Source organism: Myotis nattereri (assembly GCF_964212035.1).
Source record: "Myotis nattereri genome assembly, chromosome: 2".
Lineage (NCBI taxonomy): Eukaryota > Metazoa > Chordata > Mammalia > Chiroptera > Vespertilionidae > Myotis > Myotis nattereri.
The window spans coordinates 113,248,067-113,274,187 of NC_138076.1; the positions used below are offsets into that span (position 1 = coordinate 113,248,067).

General features: G+C 39.1%; 1 protein-coding gene across 1 annotated transcript in view; it reads right to left on the reverse strand.

Moving 5' to 3' along the window:
* Positions 1-26,121, reverse strand: part of B3GLCT (beta 3-glucosyltransferase) — a 139,730-nt gene that overhangs the window by 57,064 nt on the left and 56,545 nt on the right. Inside the window, exons 5-7 of the mRNA XM_081083593.1 lie at positions 23,772-23,848; positions 23,169-23,280; positions 11,664-11,800 (exon numbers count right to left, since the gene is read on the reverse strand). Of these exons, the coding sequence (XP_080939719.1) occupies positions 11,664-11,800; positions 23,169-23,280; positions 23,772-23,848 (326 nt within the window). The remainder of the gene's footprint in view (positions 1-11,663; positions 11,801-23,168; positions 23,281-23,771; positions 23,849-26,121) is intronic.

Below are 26,121 nucleotides of genomic sequence, written 5' to 3' on the forward strand. Positions count from 1 at the left end.
CCCACCTGCCCCAAGCAGGGCACACTCCTGCCTTATCTCTTCTCCTGCTGCACCGCTGCCTCGAAAGCCCTCACCCAGGGCTTTACTTCGCAAACTTCGCAAACTTTCTTCAAGACCAAACTCAAGGCCACCTTCTCTGTGAAACCTTTCCAGACTTACCCACCAGAACAAATGAAAACTTCCTTTGCTCCCAGAGGAGGAAGCACTGCCCCATTAGCTTTACCACATTCATTAGCCTGTTGTGCATACATCCTTCCCTGTGCTACACCTTCTGAGTCCTGCCAGCACTGCCCACCGTGCCTTGGCCAAAGTGAGCATTCAGTGAGCAGCCTGAATTGACAGGCAGGATATTCTTTGATTCCAAGCTGAGGGAGGTAGAATTACATGCTTACCAAGACCAATGGGATTCCATATGGCTCTATAGATTCAATACAGGGTTAGAGATGAGACCATCAATTCCAATTATAAACCTCCTAATATAAACTTTAAGTATAAAGAAATAACGGTGATTTTAAAAGAAAGTAGTAATAAGTTTCCAAAGTGTTTACTGAGTTTTTAGCCTTGGTTAAGCCAGAGGTATTTCTTCAAAAAAGTACTTTTTATTAGAGAAAAGATAAAGAAGTTATAATTTCAGTTTAGTTATAAAACATTTGTCTCATGGTTGATGCTAACGTAGCCTGGTGTCAGGTGGCTCCAAAAGAAGCCCCATGCAATCTCTGTCGATTCCTACTCGGTCTCTGCCCACAGATTTGTGAATTGAAGTGGGCAATGGTACAGGAATGGACAATATTCTCAGGCATAGTCCAATATACATCAAAAGAAAAAAGGTCAGCCCTGGCATGGAACCTTATCCAGTTTGAATTCTACTAATTTGGAGCCAGTTTTTATAAGTAAACGATATCAAGGTAACTTTGGAAACTGGACTCATGCCAAGTGCCTCCAAAATCTGATCAGACCACAGTTAGGCTCCAAAGACAGAAAAAGTCAGACCTTGATACAAGCAAGGGACACAAAGCTGTGATCAGAATCCAATGTCAGGCGACACCCATTGTGAGATGGTCACACTACACATGCCCCTTCTTAACAGACAATAAACACCTCTAAACTGTTAGCCTAAATATACCCTCTACCTTTGTCTTTAAGTTTCTCATTCAATTCTTGAATTTTTTTCTTTGGGGGGAACCTCAGAGAGGGGAAAAGTGAAGACCAAGGATTGTGTCTTAAAGATAAACAATGACCAACTGGAGGACAAATAAATATGTGCACTGACATTTTTAAGTGGCTGTGTCTAGCAGCCCATGGAGTGATGGCTACCTGAACATCATCAAGTTCATGTTGATGGGTCACCTCATGCGACCACATGACACGGTGAGCTTAAGTCAGTCACCTGCAAATGTATTTAGTTCTAAAAGTATGCAGGATGAAAAAACCAAGATGGCGGCATAGGTAAACACCAGAAATTGCTGCCTCGCACAACCACTTCAAAAATACAACTAAAAGACAAAACAGACATCATCCAGAACCACAGGAAGTCTGGCTGAGTGGAAATTCTACAACTAGAAGGAAAGAGAAAACACTGAGACTCAGAGGAGGTGCGGAAGTAAAGTGCAGAGGTATGGAGGCACACGCGGCAAGGGCTGGCAACTGAAGATGCGGCTGTCTTTTTGAATCGGGAGGGAGTCACAAGTCCCCGACTGCTCTGAACTCCAGTTCCAGGTGAGTCTCTGGGGACCTAGACTCATATGGGGAGAAACTGGACTGTCTGGCAGCAGGCAGAACTCGAGGGCAGCTTTCTCCCAGAGGTGCTTGCAGCAATTACCGGGCCCCTTAGGGCAGGGCTGAGGATCAGCCATAGCTGTTTGCTCCACCCTGTTGATTCCCTGAGACCCCACCCCACCCAGGCTGCTGCAGAGGCTTTTGTATATGAATGCCCTGGCCCTTTGCAAACTGAAAATTACCTAACAAACTGCAGCTGGGCCAAACAGACCCAGAACTTCCAAGAGAAGGCCCAAGGCCAACAGCAGTTTGCAATACTTCATAGCTGGGCCTCATGTGGGCACCTCCAACCCCAAACAAGGAAGGGGAATCTGCAGATCTCCTCATAGCTCCCACTGGGTAGCTTCAGGCAGAGGCTAAATTAGCACCTCCTTAGATCCAAGAGACAGTGTAGCCAGTGGTCAGAGTGGGACCATCCAGATTGCAACTCCTCAGATCCATAAGGGACACACTCAGGGGGCAGACTCAGTGAGCACCAAAGCTCCACTGAAGCAAGTCTTGCCCCAGAAGGGTGTCTTCAGCACAGAAGTTCTCCCACTGTAGACACAGCTGATTCTCACAGCCAATTGGCCTGGAGGTCAATTCCTCCCAGTGATACCTACAACAATCAAGGCTTAACTACAACAAGACTGTGCACAAAGCCCACAAAGGGGTGCACCAAGAGTGTCCACCTCAGGTAATTGGGGAGGCTGAGCCACTGGGCCCTATAGGACACCTAGCAGACAAAGCCACTCTACCAACACAGGGAAGCATAAAAAATGTGGAGACAAAGAAACAGGTCACAAATGACAGAAATGCAGGAAAGTAAACGACTGGATATAGAGTTCAAAACCACACTTTTAAGGTTTTTCAAGAACTTTCTAGACTGGTGAGACTGCCAATAAATGTAGTGAGACCCTCAAGAAATCTAGTGAGACCCTCGAGGTTATGAAAAAGGACCAACTAGAAATTAAGCATACACTGACTAAAATAAAGAATATTATACAGACTCCCAACAGCAGACTAGAGGATTGCAAGAATCAAGTCAAAGATTTGAAATATGAAGAAGCAAAAAACACCCAACCAGAAAAGCAAAATGAAAAAAGAATCCAAAAATACGAAGATAGTGTAAGGAGCCTCTGGGACAGCTTCAAGCGTACCAACATCCGAATTATGGGGGTGCCAGAAGAAGAGAAAGAGCAAGATATTGAAAACCTATTTGAAGAAATAATGACAGAAAACTTCCCCTACCTGGAAAAAGAAATAGACTTACAAGTCCAGGAAGCGCAGAGAACCCCAAACAAAAGGAATCCAAAGAGGACCACCCCAAGACACATCATAATTAAAATGCCAAGGGCAAAAGACAAAGAAGGAATCTTAAAATCAGCAAGAAAAAAAGAGTTAGTTACCTACAAGGGAGTACCCATATTACTGTCAGCTGATTTCTCAAAAGAAACTATGCAGGCCAGAAGGGAGTAGCAAGAAATATTCAAAGTGATGAATGCCAAGAACCTACAACCAAGATTACTTTATCCAGCAAAGCTATCATTCAGAATTGAAGGTCAGATAAAGAGCTTCACAGATAAGGAAACTATAATAATCTGAACAATAAAGATTTAATTAAAAAAAATAAAGAGGAGAGAACCAAGATGGCGGCATAGGTTAACGCCAGAGTTTGCTGCTTTGAACAACTACTTCAAAAGTGAAACCAAAAAACGGAAGGGACATCACCCAGAACCACAGGAATGCTGGCTGAGTGGAAGTCCTACAACTAGGAGGAAAGAGAAACGCATATGGACACTCAGAGGAGGCGCAGTGCTGAAGTCAAATTCTGAGGTGCGGAGTGCGCGGAGAGGGCTGGCGGCGGAGGGCGCGGTTGGCGTTTTCAATCGGGAGGGAGTCTCAGACTCTGAGCTCCAGATACAGGCGAGTCTTTAGGGACCCAGACTCAAACGGGAGAAGCGGGACTGTCTGGCTTCGGTCAGAGCGAGTTCAGCTTTCTCTCCAAGGTTTGCAGCCATTGCTGGGACTCAGAGAGGCAGAGCCCCTGGGGACAGGACTGAGAGCCGCCATAACTGCTCTCTCCGGCCCACCCTGTTGATCCTGTGCGACTGGCCCCGCCCAAGCCCTGCACAGAGGCATTTGCCGGATAGCCTCAGGCAAAGGCTAGATTAGCACCTCCCTAGAGGACAGAAGTTCTCTCACTGCAGACACAGCTGATTCTCATAGCCACTTGGCCTGGAGGTCAAACCCTCCCTGGTATTAGCTACAACAATCAAGGTTTAACCATAAGACTGCGCACAAAGACCACTAGGGGGTGCACCAAGGAAGCATAACAAAATGCGGAGACAAAGAAACAGGACAAAATTGTCAATGGAAGATATAGAGTTCAGAACCACACTTTTAAGGTCTCTCAAGAACTGTTTAGAAGCCGCCGATAAACTTAATGAGATCTACAAGAAAACTAATGAGACCCTCGATCTTATATTGGGGAACCACCTAGAAATTAAGCATACACGGACTGAAATAACGAATATTATACAGACTCCCGACAGCAGACCAGAGGAGCTCAAGAATCAAGTCAATGATTTGAAATGCGAGGAAGCAAAAAACACCCAACTGGAAAAGCAAAATGAAAAAAGAATCCAAAAATGCGAGGATAGTGTAAGGAGCCTCTGGGACAGCTTCAAGAGTACCAACATCAGAATTATAGGTGTGCCAGAAGATGAGAGAGAGCAAGATATTGAAAACCTATTTGAAGAAATAATGACAGAAAACTTCCCCCACCTCGTGAAAGAAATGGACTTACAGGTCCAAGAAGCGCGGAGAACCCCAAACAAAAGGAATCCAAAGAGGACCACCCCAAGACACATCATAATTAAAATGCCAAGAGCAAAAGATAAAGAGAGAATCTTAAAAACAGCAAGAGAAAGAAACTCAGTTACCTACAAGGGAATACCCGTACGACTGTCAGCTGATTTCTCAAAAGAAACTTTGCAGGCCAGAAGGGAGTGGCAAGAAATATTCAAAGTGATGAATACCAAAAACCTACAACCAAGATTACTTTATCCAGCAAAGCTATCATTCAGAATTGAAGGTCAGATAAAGAGCTTCACAGATAAGGAAAAGCTAAAGGAGTTCATCACCACCAAACCAGGATTATATGAAATGCTGAAAGGTTTCCTTTAAGAAGAGGAAGAGGAAGAAAAAGGTAAAGATACAAATTATGAACAACAAACATGCATCTATCAACAAGTGAATCTAAGAATCAAGTGAATAAATAATCTGATGAACAGAATGAACTGGTGATTATAATAGAATCAGGGGTATAGAAAGGGAATGGAATGACTATTCTTGGGGGGGAAAGGGGTGTGGGAGATGCGGGAAGAGACTGGACAAAAATCGTGCACCTATGGATGAGGACAGTGGGTGGGGAGTGAGGGCGGAGGGTGGGGTGGGAACTGGGAGGGGGGGAGTTATGGGGGGGGGGGAAAGAGGAACAAATGTAATAATCTGAACAATAAAGATTTAATTGAAAGAATAAAAAAAAAAGAAAGAAAGAAAGAAAAAAAAATAAAAGTATGCAGGATATTCCCCTAAAAAAAGGTTAGTCCTAGTAGTGGGAACTTATTTTCACTTTTCTATATACCAAGCGAGACAGCACAAGGGTTTTTTTAAATGCTAATTTCAGTAATCAACAAAGCCCCCCAAAAAACAATTAAGGCCAGAAATTTCAATTGCTTAGATAAAATATTTCCGCATTAAATATTCAGTTCCTGTCAAATACGACATTTGATATTCAGCTTTCCCATTGTTAGAAGGCGTTAAGTCATGCCCCAATAACAGTTCTAAGGGCACACCAGCTAGACTGGAAACTACAACAGATGTAGGGCCTCTTCGACTCCATTCCAGGAAATCTTCCCATGAGACTTTTCTGGTTCCACTTGCAAGCCAGTCAACAGAGTGAGCTATTGAAGGAAATCTAGGTTAAGGTTTGCTGGTGGGAAAATAATGGCGAGCAGTAACAGTGTTCTGTAGTAACACCTAACTGAAGAAATCACCTTATTGGAAATTAATGAGTTTCTCCGAAGATGCTAGCATGTTTTTATGGATACTCTTAGAAGATCCCACAGGTGGATCACCAGGAAATTTTGAGCAGTGTTAATTCAAACCTCACTGATGTGAGACTGCTAGGGCAAATAATATTTTTGGTGGGAAAATAGTCTAAGAAAGTGTGTCTTGACCACCTTTAAGTAACCAGTTTATCTGGTGACTTGAGCTGGAGAAACACATTTGTAACTATAACTATAAATTGTTCTGCCTACTGCATGAGCTAGAAAGTCACGGAAAGGAGACAGAGGGAATCAACATTTTTATGGAGGCTGCTGTCCATCACCTACACAATACAGTTTCCCCTTCCTTCTTCCCAAGAGATTCTGGTTTTGAATAATTCTTGAACTCGATAAATGGACTCCAGGGTCAGAATTAGTTTGAGCCCAACCCAAGCACTGAAATTCCCTGGCAAGTGTTAATGGTCCAGAGGTTGGTACGTGCCTGAAGTTGATCCAACCAACTTCACTTGGAAAAGGTCCAACTAAAGACTGAGGATAAGCATTTACTTCCATGGTTAGAGAGGTTCTCTACTCCTGGACACAAATAAAACACATTAGTCCATAGTGTCTTGAAACCACAAAGGGAACCAGATTTAGGATGAAGTGAAGCTGTGTACTCAGCAGGAGAGACAGAGAGAACCAGGTTCCTCAGCAACACTGTTGATCTCCTGCAACAAACCACCACAGACCTCACCTTCCACAGACCTCAGACATCAGTGAGGTTTGAATTAACAGTAATAATATGTCCTTCATCCAGCCTGAGAACTACATAGCTCACAATTACAGGAGGAAATCAAGTCGGCACATTATCTTTGGAATGGGGAGAAGCCATCTGGGAAGAACCAGTTTTGCAATTGATGGAGCTAATTGGTACTTATGCCTCCTTTATTCTAACTATAATACTAATTTCTTGAAAAAAATAAGTAAGAATCTCCTATTGGGAGATCTGTATCTGAGTCACACTAGCTACTATGCTAGATGGATTATATAATTTTTTTTTTGTTTGATTACTTGTCTGTATCACGAGAAAAAGAAAATACAGTCTAAGAAAAGCAGAATTTTTAATTTGGTCCTGTGGTAGAGTCTGCATTTTTATTTTGTTTTGTTTCTGCTGGCATGGAAAGGGAAGAAAGACAGGTAAAAGACCATGAATATTAATTAACTATAAACATTCCATGGTTTGTTGGTAATTGTTCAGTGTTGTGAAAGCAGATGACACTCAATATGGAAGCTAACTGGTGCCTCCTTCCTCTATCATGCTATAATTATGGGGCAAGTACTAGAAATTTTCTGAACTCATGAAAAAGATTAGTCTTTTGGCCCAAATTCCCTCAGCTGTAGCTCCCTACACATACTACTGCAGTGGCATGAGGTACTAAGCTTGTCCAAAAGGGAGTGAGCTGGCACTTGTCAACGGGTGTTTTCAATGACTTCATAAACGCAAGGAAGAGAATGATGTGCCTGTGGGACTACTTCTACAGGATGCTGGGCGATCCATATCATAAGTGTCGAATATGTTGGCTGGTGCAGAACCTGCAGCCCCAATTCACAAAGCCCTGGCAGCTGGTCACATGGTGACATGAGGTCGTTAGGAGATGAGCCGTGGAACCTGCCAATGCTTGGTGGCCTCTAAACATGTGAGCAGTGAGGCCAGAGAGCGGAATCATAGACCCAGAGGTTTCATACACCAGGTGAAGCCTTAATGCCAGCATGGCGAGCAATAAGACTGGACAAAGCTAACCTGTATGAGGATAGTGGGAGTCAAAGACATGTTCAAGACATCACTACCAACCACCTGGTTTAAAAGGGGAAGATAGGTATTTATTTTTTTAATATGTTTTTTTTTAATTCTTTATTGTTTAAAGTATTACATGAGTCTCCTTTCCCCCCCCCCCCATTGACCTCTTCCCTGCCACCCCCTCCCCCAAGCACAAGCCCTCACCCTCCTACTGTCTGTGTCCATTGGTTTTGCTCATATGCATGCATACAAGTCCTTTGGCTGATCTCTTACCCCCCACTTCCCTCATAGATTGTACAGTCTGTTCGATGCTTCTATGTCTCTGGTTCTATTTTTGTTAATATGTTTTTTATTGATTTCAGAGAGGAAGGGAGAAGGATAGAGATAGAAACATCAATGATGAGAGAGAATCATTGATCAGCTGCCTCTTGCACGCCCCACATTGGGGATCGAGCCTGAAACCCAGGCATGTGCCCTGACTGGGAACTGAACTGTGACCTCTAGGTTCATAGGTAGATGCTCAAGCACTGAGCCAAGCCAGCCAGGCAAAGGTAGGTATTTCTTACACCTAACTCAATAAAAGGTGAATTGCATTCAGCATCGAAATAGGTCTCTAAGAAGGTCCTTGCTAGCTGGGGAAATAAGGATGGAATAAGGAAGGTGAAACTCTCTAGACTAGCAGGATTTGTATCCAGAATGAGAGGCCTCCAAGTTCAGAGGGGTGGGATAGAGAAAGCAGTTATGCTGGTTTCAGAGAAATGGTTATAACCCAGGCTTTCTGTACAGGCTCTTTGTAGGTCTGTTGGTTTCCTCTTTGGCCCTGGGGAAGGAGGTGCTGTCTGCACTCAGAGAACACCATAGGACAGGTTACAGCTGTACTTGTCCCTCTCTCAAGAGAAAGACAATTCTCTCTCCTCAGTACCCCTGCCCTCTGCCCGAGCCCATCTAAGAATGGAGCAGGGAAACTGAGGATCCTCCTGACATGCCTGGTGCAGACTGGGAGCAGGGTGTCCTTGCTCTGCTATCTCAGGACAGGCATAGGGTCACAGTTTTAGTTGAAAATAACAGAATCCACTGTCATCAGTTTAAGCACAAAATCATATATAATAAAGAGGGGAATAAGCAAAATGACCATCACTCCATCACAAAGATGGCTGCACCCACAGTGGAGGCGGGGTTTCCATAACACAAGATGGCTGCACCCATAGCAGAGGCCAAGTTCCCGTAAAGAGTCTTAAGGAGCAATCAGCAGGGACCTGAGGCTACATCCCTATCCCCCGTGGGGCTGGACAGGGAACTTCAGATTGTGCCCCCCATCCTTGCGCCAGGTGTGTGGACCTCAGGCTGGGCTTGGCAGGGGACCTGAGGTCACGCTCCCTGCCCGGTGGGGCTTGACAGGGGACCTCAGGCCACGCCCCCCACCCAGCAGGGCTTGATGGGGAACCTCAGGCCGTGCCCACTGCCCCGGTGCCAGGCCGGGGGACCTCAGGCCGTGTCCCCCACCCCGGCACCAGGCCAGGAGACCTGAGGCTTCACCCCCTGCCCACTGGGGCTTGACAGGGGTGGGACTGGCTGGGTCTGTATCTAGCCCAATGGGGGTGGGGCCAGCTGGGTCTGGGTATCGTGTGATTTCGAGGCGCACGTGGGTGGGTGGGGATTTGACTCTGGGTCCCATGGTGTGCCCCAGACTCTGACAGGAGGAAGATTTTCATATACATTTTACTAATTTTCTTTCATCTCTGACCCTTCTATTATAGAAAAAGGGCAAATAGCAATATTAAAACATTTCCTCAAATTAATCTCCTTTTAATGTGCACAAATTTCGTGCACCAGGCCACTAGTACATTTATAAAAGCATATAGGAGGCTCACAGGCTTACTGGAAAGTCAGAAGAAACTCTAGGCAGAGATTGTCAGAATAATCCGACAGAAATGGGTGGTCAAGGGATTGTGGCCTCTGCCTCCATTAGGAAGCTACTAATCATCAGGGAGCCACTGTCTTGGCTGCCAGACTCCAAATGATCCCTCTCCTATCATAACCTCTCAGACCAAATGGTTCCCCATGCATTATGTCTTTCTCCTTATAACTCAGTTCCCAAAAGGAATTTTCCATGGGTCACTTACCTGATGGAAGCTGCCCCCACCCCGCCCCACCCCCACCCTCATGTGGGGCTGTTCCCTAACAGTAAGGAAGGCTAAACAGCGAGTGCTGTTGATGTAATTTTTGGATTCTCAACAGAAAATATTATTAACCTTGAAAATATTTTGTCAAGGAGGGAATTACACTATAAGGAATTTTCAAGTGTCAGGGGACTCATCAAGCAGTTTCAGCCAGACACTAATGACAAGGTACCTACTACCTCTATACCTACAACTGGCCAGGAAGCTTTTCAAGACTCCAAACCCTAGATATAGCACACTTCATGTAAGAAATAATAGAAAACTTTCACCCTTGAAGACATAAAGGCCACAACTGCTTTATCATCTTTCCATTCCTTAAAAATTACAAACACATAATAATCTGAAGTATTCAGATTAAAGAGGACCTGTTAATTACCACATTTCTCCAGAATTACAACTTAATTATCTTTATTTTCCACATCTAAAAAACCTTTATAAAATTAAATAAATAAAAATAAAAATAAAATAAAAAGCATTAAATAAATAAATTATTAAATAAATAACAAAAAATAAAATAAAAAAGCATTATTGTAATTATACACACAAAGAGCTGGGTATGAGTATCTACAATGCCTCCAGTCCCTCTGTGTGACCCATGTTTAAGCATGCACACCCATACACATGACTAGTAATCAACTGCCAATCCCAGGTGTGTTACTGATTTGCTTTCTTACTGACAAAGTCAGGCCTATTTATTGTTAACTAGATCCATTAACAACAGTAATAACAATCTTTTGAGATATATATATATATATATATGTATATATATATATATATCCTATATAATAAAAGCCTAATATGCTAAGTGTCTGGTCGTCCATTCAACCAATCAAAGTGTAATATGCTAATGATATGCTAAGTCCGCTCAACCACTTGCTATGATGTGCACTGACCACCAGGGGGCAGACAGTCGACTGGCCAACCAGTTGCTATGACATGCACTGACCACCAGGGGGAAGATGCTCCAACTGGCAGGATAGCTTGCTGCTGGGGTCCAGCTGATCGGGACAGAGTGAGGTGGGCCAACACGCCCTGGATCCCTCCCGTGGTCCCTCCCCAGCTGGCCAACCTCCCACGTCTCTCCCTGGCCCCAATCATGCACCAGTGGGGTCCCTGGGCCGGGCCTGCACCCTCTTACAATCCAGGACACCTCGGGGGATGTCAGAGAGCCGGTTTTGGCCCAATTCCACAGGGCAGGCCAAGGGACCCCACTTGTGCACAAATTCGTGCACTGGGCCTCTAGTATGTGTATATATCTCTATATCTCTATATCTATATATCTATTTATCTATATATCTATATCTATATATAGAGAGATATGTTAGATAGTGAGGGAGAGGGAAAGAAACATTGATATGAGAGAGAAACATCGATCAGTTGCCTCCTTCATGCACCCTCACCAGGAATCAAACCCACAACCTGGGTATGTGCCCTGACAAGAATTGAACTGGTAACCTTTTGGTGCAAATGACGATGTTGAACCAATGAGACATACCAGCCAGGGCAACAACAGTAATAATCCATGAAGGTAGACTTCTCCAAGCATGTATGTGCCCTCCCTTAGTCTCACAATTTATTTTTTGTTTGTTTGTTTTAATTTTTATTGAATATATTGGGATAACATTGGTTAATAAAATTATACAGGTTTCACATGCATAATCTATCACCTATATCACAATTAATTATTCACCTTATTTTGCAGGTGAGTACTATTAATAAGGAAGCACAGAGGGGTTGAGTGATGAGTCTGAGGGGACTAGTAAGTGATCAGGCAGAAGAACTTTCTGCTCTACCACACACTACCTCTGGCTGAAAACCTATTTAAGATCCATCAATTCTAACACTCAACAAAATATAAAAAATCTAATAAATTCTTACTTGTTTAAAAGTGGAATACTAAGGGCCCAGCCAGCAGCAAAGTCCGGGTATTTAAAAATTGTAGGATTTTCAGAAAAGGCATAATGGTGAATTATTGTAGATTCTTCATCATGTAATGCTTTTCCTAAAAACCAGTCCTGTTAAATAAAGATATAAAATGTCGTTTAAAAAAAACATTCATGTCACACCAAAAACAAAGTCTTATAAGTAGTTTTAGCTAATATTTGAGGTAATAAAGAATTAGCACAGATTATATATTTTTTAATTTTCTTAACAAAAATATAACTAATATTCATGACAGTTAACAGAGCATAATTTTTGTCTATAAAGAGAGTAATTTAATATATCATCAGGCTAAATAAAATCTAGTCATTACACCATAACTATATAGGTAGTATTTTATAAAATATTCCATATCAAAACATTATTAAGGCAAAGTAAACAGTTTACCTTACACCCCACAGAAGTGTGCAAAGAATTTGAAAAATTCCTTCCTGAATCAGTGCCTATTTTATTCATTTATTCATTCATTCACTCCATTAACATATATTATTAGTTATTATCAATTACCATTTAACTATGATTCCACATCAGACAGGAACATAGCTTACACAATAGTGGGAAGACAGAAAATAAGGGAATAAAGTGAGTTCAGACAGTGACTGCAATGTGCTATGATGAAAATGTACACAGTGGCTAGGGGACTATCCTGGAGAGAGGTGACAATTGAACTAAGTACTATTAAGGAGCTAGCTATGCACAAATCTGGGGAATAAAAGTCAAGGCAGTTAATACAAAGTCTCTCAGGTGGGAAAGAGCTTGATACATTTGATGAAAGAAGGAAATCTAGTGCGGCTAGAATATACTGGGAGTGAAGAAACGAGGTATAAGAGAAACGCAGAAGATAGATAAGAGTGGGTTTTACATGCCAGTGGAATGTAACATAGACTTTATTCTAAATGCAGTGGAAGACTCCCACTTCTGGCCACAACAGAATAGCCTGGCTCAGGCCTACTCCCACACTGATGACAAGTATAAAAGCTGGAGAAATTACTTTAAAAAAATTGATTGAGAGCGTCAGAAAACAACAAAGATAGTAAGGGCTAATAACCCAGAGAAAAGGTGTGTCCATCCATGGAACCCCATATCCATCTCCTTTTACTCTCAGGAATTTACTGATTCCCAGAGCAGAGAGGAACACACCACAGAAAGCAGCAGCTGAGGACTCTGCAAACTCACTAGACTAAAACAGAGCTGGAGCTGGGGATTGCTCAAAAGGTAGAGATTTAAGAGGTTCCCAGTGACGTGAGCCCCAAATTCCATATGTAATCTTCCTTCAATAACAAAGCCAAAGGAAAAATCAAGAAGTGGAAAACAGGAGTGCAGAGGCTAAAGAACTGAGCACAGACTTCAACAGTGATGCAGGGGAGCCCCAAGCTGAAGTACAGGGTCTGCCAGGGGAGAAGGGTTATAAGAGTAAGGACATAGACATGGCCAAACAAGGTCTACAACCTAGAATATTCATTTCTCCTGTAGGATGGGTTAACATCCACAGGCTCTTTAATTTTTCTGTTGTTTAGTGAAAAATGACCAGGCATGACAAGCAACAAGACCCCACCAAAAGCAAAAGGAAAAGAAAAAACAGAACCCCACAGATAAATCAGATTTTGCAGTTATCAAAAACATAATTATGACTTACATATTTAATGAAATAGTTGAAAAGATGAAGTTTACCAAAGAACTAGAATATGTAAACAAGAGTCAAATGTAAATTCCCAAACTGAATAATACAGTAACTGAAGTTAGGAATTTAAGAGGGTATTAGACACAAGAGAAGGGAGAATTAGTGACATCTAAGGCAAGTCAGTAAAAAACATCCAGATTGATATACAAAAAAAAAAAAAAAAAAAAAGAAAGAAAAAAGAAATCAAAAGCAGGAAAGTACAAAAAAGGGCATAAGAGTAATATGGGACACCATGAAAAGATCTAAAATAAATGAAAAATAAAATAGGAGGAAAAGAATGAAACGGAATCAATTTTTGTAGAAATACAGTCTTAGAATCTTCTAAAACTGACAAAAGTCATCAAGCCATAGATTCAAGAAGGTCTATAAACTCCAATCAAGACAAATACAAAAAGGCCCATAGGGGTGCATATATCCTTTCTAATTGGTGTTTCTAATTTCTTGGGATATATTTCTAGAAGTGGGATCACTGGGTCAAATGGGAGTTCCATTTTTAGTTTTTTGAGGAAACACCATACTGTTCTCCACAGTGGCTGCACCAGTTTGCATTCCCACCAGCAGTGCACAAGGGTTCCTTTTATCTCCAAATCCTCACCAGCACTTGTCATTTGTTGATTTGTTGATGATAGCCATTCTGACAGGTGTGAGATGGTACTGCATTGTTGTTTTAATTTGCATCTCTTGGATGATTATTGACTTTGAGCATGTTTTCGTATGTCTCTTGGCCTTCCTTAGGTCCTCTTTCGAAAAGTATCTATTTAGATCCATTGACCATTTTTTGATTGGGTTGTTTATCTTCCTTTTGTTAAATTGTATGAGTTCCCTGTAAATGTTGGAGATTAAATCCTTGTCGGTGATAACATGGGCAAATATGTTCTCCCAAGCAGTGGGCTTTCTTGATGTTTTGTTGATGGTTTCCTTTGCTGTACAAAAGCTTTTTATTTTGATGTAGTCCCATTTGTTTATTTTTTTTTAGTTTCCATTGCCCTAGGAGCTGTATCAGTGAAGAAACTGCTTCAACATATGTCTGAGATTTTGCTGCCTATAGATTCCTCTAGTATTTTTATGGTTTCCCATCTTATGTTTAAGTCCTTTATCCATTTTGAGTTTATTTTTGTGAATGGGGTAAGTTGGTGGTCTAGTTTCATTTTTTTGCATGTATTTGTCCAGTTTTCCCAACACCATTTATTGAAGAGGCTGTCTTAACTCCACTGTAAGTTCATGCCTCCTTTGTCGAATATTAATTGAGCATAGTGGTTTGGGTCGACTTCTGGGTTCTCTATTCTATTCCATTGATCTATATGTCTGTTCTTGTGCCAATTCACCATAGCTAAGATTTGGAAACAGCCTAAGGGCCCATCAGTAGATGAGTGGATTAAAAAACTGTGGTACATATACACAATGGAATACTACACTGCGGTAAAATAGAAGGAGTTCTTACCATTTGCAACAGCATGGATGAAACTGGAGAGCATTATGCTAAGTGAAATATAAAGTCAGAGAAAGATAAATTTCACATGATCTCACTCATTTATGGAATATAATGAACAACATAAACTGATGAACAAAAACAGATCCAGAGACAGAGAAGCATCGATCTGACCATCAAACCTCAGAGGAAAGGTAGGGGAGGGTGGGGGTAAGGGGGAAAGATCAACGAAAGGACTTATATGCAAGCATATAGGCCTAACCAATGGACATAGACAACAGGGGGGTGAGGGCATGAGTGTGTGTGTGGGGGGGGGGGGGTAACGTGGGGATAAGGACACATATGTAATAACTTAATCAATAAAAAAAAATACAAAAAGGCCCTGGCCAGGTAGCTCAATTGGTTAGAGCATCCTCCTGATACTCCAAGATCGCAGGTTGGATCATCAACCGATGAATACATAAATAAGTAGAACAACAAATCACTCTCTCCCTCTCTCTCTCTCTCTCTCTCTCTCTCTCTCTCTCTCAATAAATAAAGTACTTAAAATTTAAAAAGACAAAAACAAAGAAAACTACACATAGTTATATGTTGGTTGAAAGACCATATATAGAAAATCTTAAAAGTAGTTGGGAAGGATATACACATTTCTTTCAAAGGAATAAAAATAAGACATACAGCAGACATTTAAACAGAAAAAAATAGAATCTGAAAGACAGTATAATAATATCTTTACAGTAATAGGAGACTTCGGCCAACCAAAAATGCTGTATCTAGTGAAACTATCTCCGGTGGAATGGGAAACCACTGGAAGTTTGCAAGCAGGTAAATGATTATCAACTGAATTATAGAGAGGCTAGAGTATTAGCATGGCAAGAGCAGAAACAAGGAGATGAGTGAGGAGGCTCTAATAATGGTCAAGGCAAGAGATGATGAAAGCATGGAGCAGAGTGGTAGTATTACATATGGAGAGAGGATAAATGAGAGGTGCATTTTGGAGGTAGAGTCAACTGAACATGCCAACATGGGATTGAGGGAAAAAGAGGAATCAATCATGATGCTTGGTTTTTCATATGAACAACTGGGTAGATGGTAATGCCATTTCTGAGATGAGAAAGACTAAAGATGGAAGGGGTTTAAAGGGTCATTAAGAGTTCAATTTTGAACATATTAAATTTGAGGTTCCTATTAGACAAATAAGTGGAGGTATTAATTAGGCAGTTTGATATACGAGTAAGGAGCACATGTTTCACTCCCTTGGTTTCTTCACCCTCTGTTCAAATGTAACCTGATCAGTGAGATATTCCCTGGACACCCTACATAGAATAAGCCCACCTCTAATCTATCCTTTATCCCTCCTATTCTGCTTTATTTTCTCCATAGCACCAATGGTCATCTTACACATTATTTGCATTTTTGCTTATTGTTTATCTTTCCTGCATCAAGAATAACCCCTGCCGCCCTAACCCATTTGGCTCAGTGGATAGAACATCGGTCTGTGGACTGAAGGGTCCCAGGTTCGATTCCGGTCAAGGGCATGTACCTTGGTTGCAGGCACATCCCAGTAGGGGGTGTGCAAGAGGCAGCTGATCAATGTTTCTCTCTCATCGATGTTTCTAGCTCTCTATCCCTCTCCCTTCCTCTCTGTAAGAAAATCAATAAAATATATATATATTTTTAAAAAAGAATAACCCCTGCCTGTGGGCAGGGCTCTTGTTCATTCTGCTCACTGCTATGTTCTCAGAACACCTAACATGTACTAGGTGCTCACTAGTTTTTTGTTAAAAGCAAGCCCAGGACAGCTTTAAAAGGCAACCACCCCTATAAAAAGAAACTAAAGCATATAATTTAAACCAAGTAGCCTAAGTTCTAATAATTTTACATATTACATATTTTCTCTTTCGAACCATCATCACCTCACTCCTTATCCTAATCTGAACATAAAAGCAGGAGGGATACAGTACTATATTTAAAGAGCCCCTTCCAGTTGTGGTTGTGTCACAAATACCTTCAGAGTCTTAGTATTGGTCAATTCAGCAACGGGTCATAAATGAACATAACCTGTATGTTTAGGTTCACAGTTCCACCTGATGTTTTTTTTCTTGATACTTTATAAAGATATTAAGTCATCACTGAGCAACAGGTAACACATATATGCATATAAGATCTTTGATTAATCTCTTCCTGCCCACCCCCACCTTCCCTCTGAGATTCATCAGTCTGTTCCATGTTTCCATGCCTCCGATTCTATTTTATTCATCAGTTTATTTTGTCCATTAGATTCCTCGTTCATTTATTTTGATTTTTAGATAATTATTGAAAGATATGTATTTATTGCTATTTTATTGCTCATAATTTTTTCTTCCTCTTCAATAAAAGGGAAAAGATAGAAGAAAAGGTTAATAACACAGATGAAAATACAAGAAAAAAGTTTAAGCAAATAAAATTAAAGGAAAAATCCAAGAGCAATCAGCCAAAGAAGAGGAAACAACCAGTGTTGGCTCTGAAATCTGAGGATGAAGATAATGCTATAAGGAAAAAAGGCGATTGAGTTTGGATATAAACAAACTTCCTCGAGATAAATTTGGAAAAGTTGTTCATATAATACAATCAAGAGACCCTTCACTGAGAAATTCCAACCCTGATGAGACAGAGATAGACTTTGAAACACTGCAAACAATAACACTGAGATAGCTAGAAAAATATGTTGCTGCATGTCTAAGGAAAAGACCCCTAAAACCTCACAATAAGGAAATAATGAAGTTTAATGAAGAACTTCATTCACAGAAAAAAATAGGAGTTGGAAAAGCAATTACTGGATGTCAATAATGAGTTAAATTCCAGAAAATGTCAACCAAAATCTGAGAAAACTCCATCATCCAAGACTATTGTTGAAATTTGTTACCAAATGAGTGAGAGCAGCAGCAGTTCGTCAGAGTCTGAAAGTAGCAGCAGTGATTCCGAATCAGAAATGTTACCTAAAGTTACTGAAGTGAAACAGAATGATTCTCCTTCTAAAGAGAAAGTAAAATACAATCTTCTATGGAAGATACAACCTCTTACTCTATTGCCCTTTTTCATCAGACTACACATTCAAGTGGAACACCACCAAATCACCACAAGTTAGCATTTAATAATCAAGAATTACAACATATACAGAGTGTAAAAAGCATTTCACCTTTATAAATCCTGCCTCAGGTGATTTGAAAAATCACTTGAATGGCCTAATTGTGATGCATCAGTCTGGTGATGATAATGGTTTTTGAGTCTGAATGTCAAGTTTCTGTACAGAAGGATATACAAATCAAAAATGCAGACTCTTAGAAAAGTTAGGCAAACCAGTCAAAATGTCAGGTTTCCTCAGGTGAGCTCTTCAACCAATTTAGAAAAGCAGCATTAGAAAAGGAAGTAAAAGCTTGAACACAGGAACTAATACAGAAACATCTGGAACAGAATACAAAGGAAGCAAAAGTATTTCAAGAAAATCAGAGGCACCCTGGATTCACTCTAGAATATTTTTCAAATAAGATGCAAAACAAGTGCCTTGGAGATGAGAAAAAAGAACATCAGCAGTCATTGGTAGCTCAAGAGAATGGTAAACTTTGGCTTCTCAAAGACTATAATTTAGAGCAAGGGAGAGAGAGTAAGAGTGGATGAGGAGAGAAGCAATGGCTAGTGCCATTAATCTGACTCTTCAACATAAAATTATGACAATGTTTAAAAACAACTTTGATTAAAACTCAGTTTTTGAATTAACCATCAACTTAAAATGAATGAAATAAAAGATTAAGATGCATATGGCCAAATGATTGCTTTCTGACACCAAGACACCAATCATAGTGTTGTATTTTGACTGCTCTAAAGTGATTAAACAATTTTCACATTTCTTAAGTATATATTCATTTTTAAATGACATAATTACAGGAAATTTTATAATATTGGATCACTAAAAATTGAATTAATTCCCAAATGTTATTCATTTTATAAATAATTATCTGCTATGTGTTATAGGCCTTGTCTTAGCAATGAAAATCCAAAAGAGATAGTCACTGCTTGTTTAAAAATTAATATGTAAAGTTGTATCAAAAACATAGTTCCAGAAGGCAGAGGAGGGTGGGTGAGTGGGAAGAGATCAACCGAAAAACTTGCATGCATATATGCATAACCCATGGACACAGGCAATAGGCTGGTGAAGGCCTGGGGTGGGAGGAGGGGTGGACTAGAAGAGTTCAATGGGGGAAAAAAGCGCACATATGTAATACTTTCAAAAATAAAGATTAAAATAAAAAGACACAGATCCTGTTGAGTTTTTAACTTTTAAAACAAATGTTTGTCTGCCTTCAAAAATATTTAGAACATCTAAGAAATAATAGTTGGTTTTTTTGAGTGTCAGGTTACGTAAGATTTTCTACTGATTATATATTCAAAATTTATATTGATTAATTCAAAGAAAATATTACCTATGGTTTGAAAGATGTTAAACTTGAGGCAAAATAACTAATAGTAAGTATTAATTATGTATATAAGTCTCTATAGGAACTTATACAGCACTTCTTAACATGTATGTGTGATAGCAATGGATGTTTAAATCTTAATTATAATAAAGTTCTTTATTTAAATCTGTAAAATATTTTTCTTTCATTATTCTCAGGTTGCTATTCTGTACAAATCATGTGTATCGGCTCCATGTATTTGAAAATTTTGGACTCTAGAAGTGTAATACGATTCAGGCACTATTCTGATACCTCTAAAGTAAAAATTAAAAATGTGTATGTATTATAGAGAGAAAGAAAAAAGAAAAAAAATGCCAATTTAAACATTCAATAATAGGAATTGCTTGTGGCACATTTATAAGATAAAATTGTAAATAGACATTAAAAATTATAATTACTGTCAACAAACTAGTAGAATAATGCAAAAAATTAAAAAGTCAAGACATCTCAGCAAATGCACACTTATGTTAAAGGCATACAGTGGGAAAAAGAAAGACTTCATCAAGATATGGAAATTTATAGAAATAACCTGTAAAGGCAATTTAACAAATATTAATTATTTTAATAAAGATTAAATTTTCCATTTAAAATATTGTACAACAGCATAAATTGCATTAGTAAGAATGACAGGAAGATATTGAAGGGAAAAATGTCAGAATAAAACAAAATAACTGATACTCTACCACATTACATCTTATTATTTTTGTGTAGTTTATTTGTGTTAACAGCCAAGCCAGACTTGCTTTATACATTTATTTCTAAAATGTCAAATAGTAGAGGGAGGGAGGGGGAACAACACTGGTTAGCTAACTTCAACATTATGTAATTTTTATTACTAAGTGCTAGTTTTAAAAGAAATAAAGAATCCTAGATTTTTTTCCTATCGCAGAGTTCAGAAAAGAGGGGGAACCATCTCACTTTTACTCTGTTCTTGCTTTTCATGAACTTGCTTTGAACTTTTGAATTTATTCCAATTTTCATTAAAAAGCACTGTGAGTCACCATCTTCTGAAGAGAATTAGAGCTATGGATAATGGAAAAATAATCTCCAGGTGAAATGAACACTTGGAGGAGATTAAAACTCCTACATCCTGAAAAAGATTTGGGAGTTTTTCCCAAGTCAAAAGGAAACATAAACGCCTAACAAATGTTTTACATAAACCATGGCAAAAGGTACATAGATGCTGGTTAGCATCATCTCAGACATGGTCATAATTCTCTCTTTTGAAGGAATTATTTTTTTAACCTAACAACTGTGTCACTCAATTATACTGTATCTTCCCAGAAAGCAAAGCATGAAGAAAAACTACAATGGATCCTTCAAGCATTTAAACAACATCGAAACTGGTGGTTTTATGACAGTAACAACATTCTAGTGCTTGAGAAATCTAATGTTCACTGTCCCCCAATTTTTAGGGTCTATTATCAACAAACCAAACAGGCAGCCAAAAGCCACCTTTCCTTCCCGGTGTCCTCATTAAACCTGACCCAGTTCTGAATGGGCATGGGTGGGCCAGGCATCCAGTAGTATCAGAAATGGCCCATTCTGTTTATTCCAAGTTTAAAGAATTCTATAAGGTGATCAGGGTGTAACCTAGGCTTCTCCAGAACAGAGCAGCCTGATTTATTCCCAAGATGCCCCTGAATCAGCACTCTACACCTGCAGGGGCACTGACCGGAGCCCAGGAGGAAAGCTGACCTCACAGGATTACTCAGTTGTTTACAAGTGTTTATTGACCACCTATTAAGTATTCAATACTCCTCTAGTGCTAGGGATTAGAGGTAAACAAGAGCCATAAAACCATAAAAATATTAGAGGAATCCAAAGGCAGCAAAATCTCAGACATATGCCGAAGCAATATCTTCACTAATACAGCTTCAAGGGCAATGGAAACTAAAGAGAAAATAAACAAATGGGGCTACATCAAAATAAAAAGCTTCTTTGGGTGTGGAGAGAGCAGAGTGCCTGAAGAATGGCTTCTCTGTGTACAACACATCCAACAGCAACTTGGGCTTACACCTCACGGGTGGCAGAATACTATGGCCTTCCTGTGACATTACGCCCTATACATAAAAAAAAATAAAAATAAAAATAAAATAAAAAGCTTCTGCACAGCAAAAGAAATCATCAACAAAACAACAAGAAAGCCCACTGCATGGGAGAACATATTTGCCAATGTTATCACCGATAAGGGTTTACTAGTAATCTCCAACATTTACAGGGAACTCATACAACTAACTTAACAAAAGGAAGATAAACAACCCAACCAAAAAATGGTCAATGGATCTAAATAGATACTTTTCGAAAGAGGACCTAAGGAAGGCCAAGAGACATATAAAAACATGCTCAAAGTCAATAATCATCCAAGAGATGCATATCAAAACGACAATGCAGTACCATCTCACACCTGTCAGAATGGCTATCATCAACAAATCAACAAACGAAAAGTGCTAGAGAGGATGTGGAGAAAAGGGAACCCTCGTGCACTGCTGGTGGGAATGCAAACTGGTGCAGCCACTGTGGAGAACAGTATAGAGTTTCCTCAAAAAACTAAAAATGGAACTCCCATTTGACCCAGTGATCCCACTTCTAGGAATATATTCCAAGAAACTAAAAACACCAATCAGAAAGGATATATGCATCCCTATGTTCATAGTAGCACAATTTACCATAGCTAAAATTTGGAAACAGCCTAAGTGCCCATCAGCAGATGAGTGGATTAAAAAACTGTGGTACATATACACAATGGAATACTACACTGCAGTAAAAAAGAAGATATTCTTACCTAATTTGCAACAGCATGGATGGAACTGGAGAGCATTATGCTAAGCGAAATAAGCCAGTCAGAAAAAGATAAATATCACATGATCTCACTCATTTGTGGAATATAATGAACAACATAAACTGATGAACAAAAACAGCTCCAGAGACAGAGAAGCATCGATCTGACCGTCAAACCTCAGAGGGAAGGTAGGGGAGGGTGGGGGTAAGGGGGTGAGATCAATCAAAGGACTTGTATGCATGCATATAAACCTAACCAATGGACACAGACAACAGGGGGGTGAGGGCAAGAGTGGGAAGGATGGGGGAGTAACGGGGGCATAAGGACACATATGTAATACCTTAATCAATAAAGAAAAAAAAGAGTCAATGGCTATATCGTATTTGCACAAAATAAAATATGAAAGTAGCAGGGTACCTAACATAAGATGCATCCCTTCTCACCTCCAGACCTTCTTACATATAACTGCTTAGAACACTTTCTCTCCTGTTAATTCCTACTCATCCTACGTGACTCAGATTAAATGTCAATTCCACTTGTGACCCTTCCAGATTAAATATGATGACCGGCTATGTGCTTCTAATAGCACCTCACATTTCCCTTATTAAAAAACGTTTCATTTTTTATTGTAATTGCTTCCTTAATGGTCTGTTGTTTTCTTATTATCCTGTACCATCCATGTGGTCAGGACCCTTGTCTGTGTGCCCTGCTATTACAGTGGTACTCAAAATATATTTCTTATCTAAAATACTATGTGGTCACTGTTCATAAAGAGAAGCATAACTTAATTCTGGGTTATAGTTTTTGAACTTTCTGAAACTGTTAGCACATATAAGTAGATTTTTCTTCTCATTTAAGAACAGCTCATGGTAAGTTCCATCCCTCTGAAAGCTACAAAACTTAAAGAGAATTATTTAACATTGCTTCCAGATTTTCAACTATTATTACATTCTCTTTCATTTTAAATTACTTTATTAGTTTTAAAAACCTTATAGTCAAAATATTCTTTTAAGCATTTCACCCAAAAGCTAAACACTGGTATTGAAACTGTATTCACCTTTGAGGTATCATATCTTCTGAGTGTTTCTAAGAGTTCTGGAACTCGTATTCTTGTCTCTTCTTCACAGAAGAAAATCCATGATGAATTTCTGCTATATGTTGCAGAAAAGCTGACAAAAGGAAATAGGCTCTAGTAATCACTTCTATAAAGCAAGTTTATAATAAGATTTAAAACTGATAGGCAGGAAATGATGAAGGACATAAATAAAATGGCAAGAAATCTAAAGTTTTACTTATACTTTTTTTCAACATATAGTTTCAGCATATAGGAAAGCCAAATAATAATGGTTTATATAACAGCTAGAGATCCTAAAGTGAAATCTCTCCATAACAACACCAGTTCAGAAGACAGATAATTGTCAAACATAAATATCAAATATAGAGACTTTTTATCTTTTAAAAAAGAAACACTTAAAAATAAAAGTCATTCATGGTTAAGAAGAAATCGGGTTAATGTAATAGTCATAAAAAACTGAGTTCAAATTTACTTCACTTACTGGCTCTGAGAAAAAAAACACACACCCTCTTATAAGAAAACTAGGGAGCTTACGAGTTTCCAGGTAGAAATGTCAGGAATTGACACATTTCCAGTTAAACGTACTGCGGTAACAGTGGAAGGATGGTCCATGCACCTTCCTGCTTAGACAGCTCATGAAGCAGAAGGACTCTGGGGAGCTCCTAGAGAAATATAGTGCATAACATTCCCTATCAGTCATACAGTTCATACAAGTTCATTATTTAAGAAGAAAATTGTTGTAATATAAATCTTTGGAGTTAAATATCAAATAAGCTTCATTTCTTTACATAATGTAGCATTTATTTTAACTTCCATATACACAAATGAAATGCAAAAACAGTAATCAAAGGTTCAATCAGACTAACAACACGGCATGTTAGAGAAAAAAGTAAACCTAAAGGCTGAATTAACAGTTGCCCAAGATAATCAGGGCTTTCCTATTGTTGAGTCTAAATTATTCAGTAATTTTCACTGCCTTTAAAAAAAATACTATAAGTTTTATACACTCGCACACATATATTCATGAGGGATTATTTAAAAATAACTATCATGTATGAAGAAAACTAATAAAGATAATATTTGAATAAAATTTTCAAATAATTATGGGAGCATGCTAATATGAGCAAACTAGAAAAGAAATAGTAAATACTAAATAAAGTTTTATAAGAAAAATAAGTAGCAAATGAGCTATTATATAGCAATTGAAATTATAATAGTGAAGACTTTATAACAATGGAAGCAACTTTATGTTGAATGGAAAAACACATGATTCCAGCAACATAAAACAAATTCACATATGAAGAGAGACTAGAAAGGAACCAGAAAAATGAAAATATTCACGTCAAGATGACAGAAGGCATCACATGCATGCTTTAAAAACCCTTTAATGTAGTTAAAACATAGTTTAGTTTTAAAAATGTCTTTATGAAAAAGGAATGAACCTCAACATTTTTCTCCCCAATGAGTACTATCCTTCTTAGCTATAGGAAATACAGGATGAGACAAAAATAGGTTTACAGTTGTGAGTATGCGAAACACAGAGTTTATTCTTGTACTATTATTAACTAGAGGCCCAGTGCATGGATTCGTGCACTCTCACAATCTGGGATCCTTCAGAGGATGTTGGACTGCCAGTTTCGGCCCAATCCCTGCAGGCCAGGCTGAGGGCCCCACCAGTGCACAAATCCATGCACCGGGCTTCTAGTGTGCATATAAGGTCTTTGGTTAATCTCTTCATACCCTCCCCCTTTTCCCCTTCCCTCTGAGGTTCATCAGTCTATTCCATGTTTCCATGCCTGTGCATTGAGCATCTTCCCCCTGGTGGTCAGTGCATGCCATAGCTACTGGTCGAAAGGTCAAGCCATCGCTTAGGCTTTCATATATATATATATATATACATACATATATATGTATATATATAATATATAATATATAATAATATATTATATATATAATAATATATATATTATTGTATTATTTTCCATACGAATAACTGTAAACCTACTTTTGCCCCACCCTGTATGTAAGTGATGTCATTAGATATTAAACCTAGACAGGTAATGTCAGCAGAAAGGCTGTGAGGGCACTTTCCTGACAGAGATGCAAAGCCAGGCTTCTGACAAATTTCAGTCACAAGAAAAGTGCAGCAGGCACAGGTTTAGTCAGCACAGAGGGGAAGTTAAATTCTAGACTAAAATAAACTCTCTGGTTTACTGGTGAACTGTAATCATTACTTCTTTGTTCACTAATCATATGCCAGGATTTTGTATTTACTTCAGTTGGTGAACACAAAAATGGCAATCAAGCTTTCTGTACCCCTATATTTCCAAATAGAAACCCTTCAAAAACTTGTATGCTGTCATTAACTGTCTCCACAGGGTTTTTAAAGCAAAGTTCTCAAATATATAAAGTTCTACCCTGACACTCAGAAGCCTGGTCTTGATTTAACTCTTCACTAAGCCAAGGCCACTTTATAAATAATTTTTTATCTATTAACAATACTCAAAAAGCCCCAAAAGCTTTTATTCTTGTTTTATATAGTACATGTATGTGTATATGTATGTATATATGCATGTATGTATATATGTATGTATATATTCAGTGTGTGAATACAAAAGACCCAAACAGATATACATATTACTCATGTGTACTAGCACTTCTAAGATAAAATAGTTTAAAAGATCACAATAAATTTCCCATCAAATGGTCTTATCCCCAGATCTTACCACTTGGAATTGTAATCATTTCTGTTCTGTTTGTCTAATACCAAAACGGGGTTTAGACCTCCTTAAGGTGCCATATCACCACCAGCCTAAGGCACTTTAAATGAAAAGCTTACTTTTCTAATATGTAATTGCATGAATGACTAAAAAACAGTTTTCAAATAAAAAATCAAGGGGAAAGTAAAGGCTATAGAAGAAACACTTGTGCATGC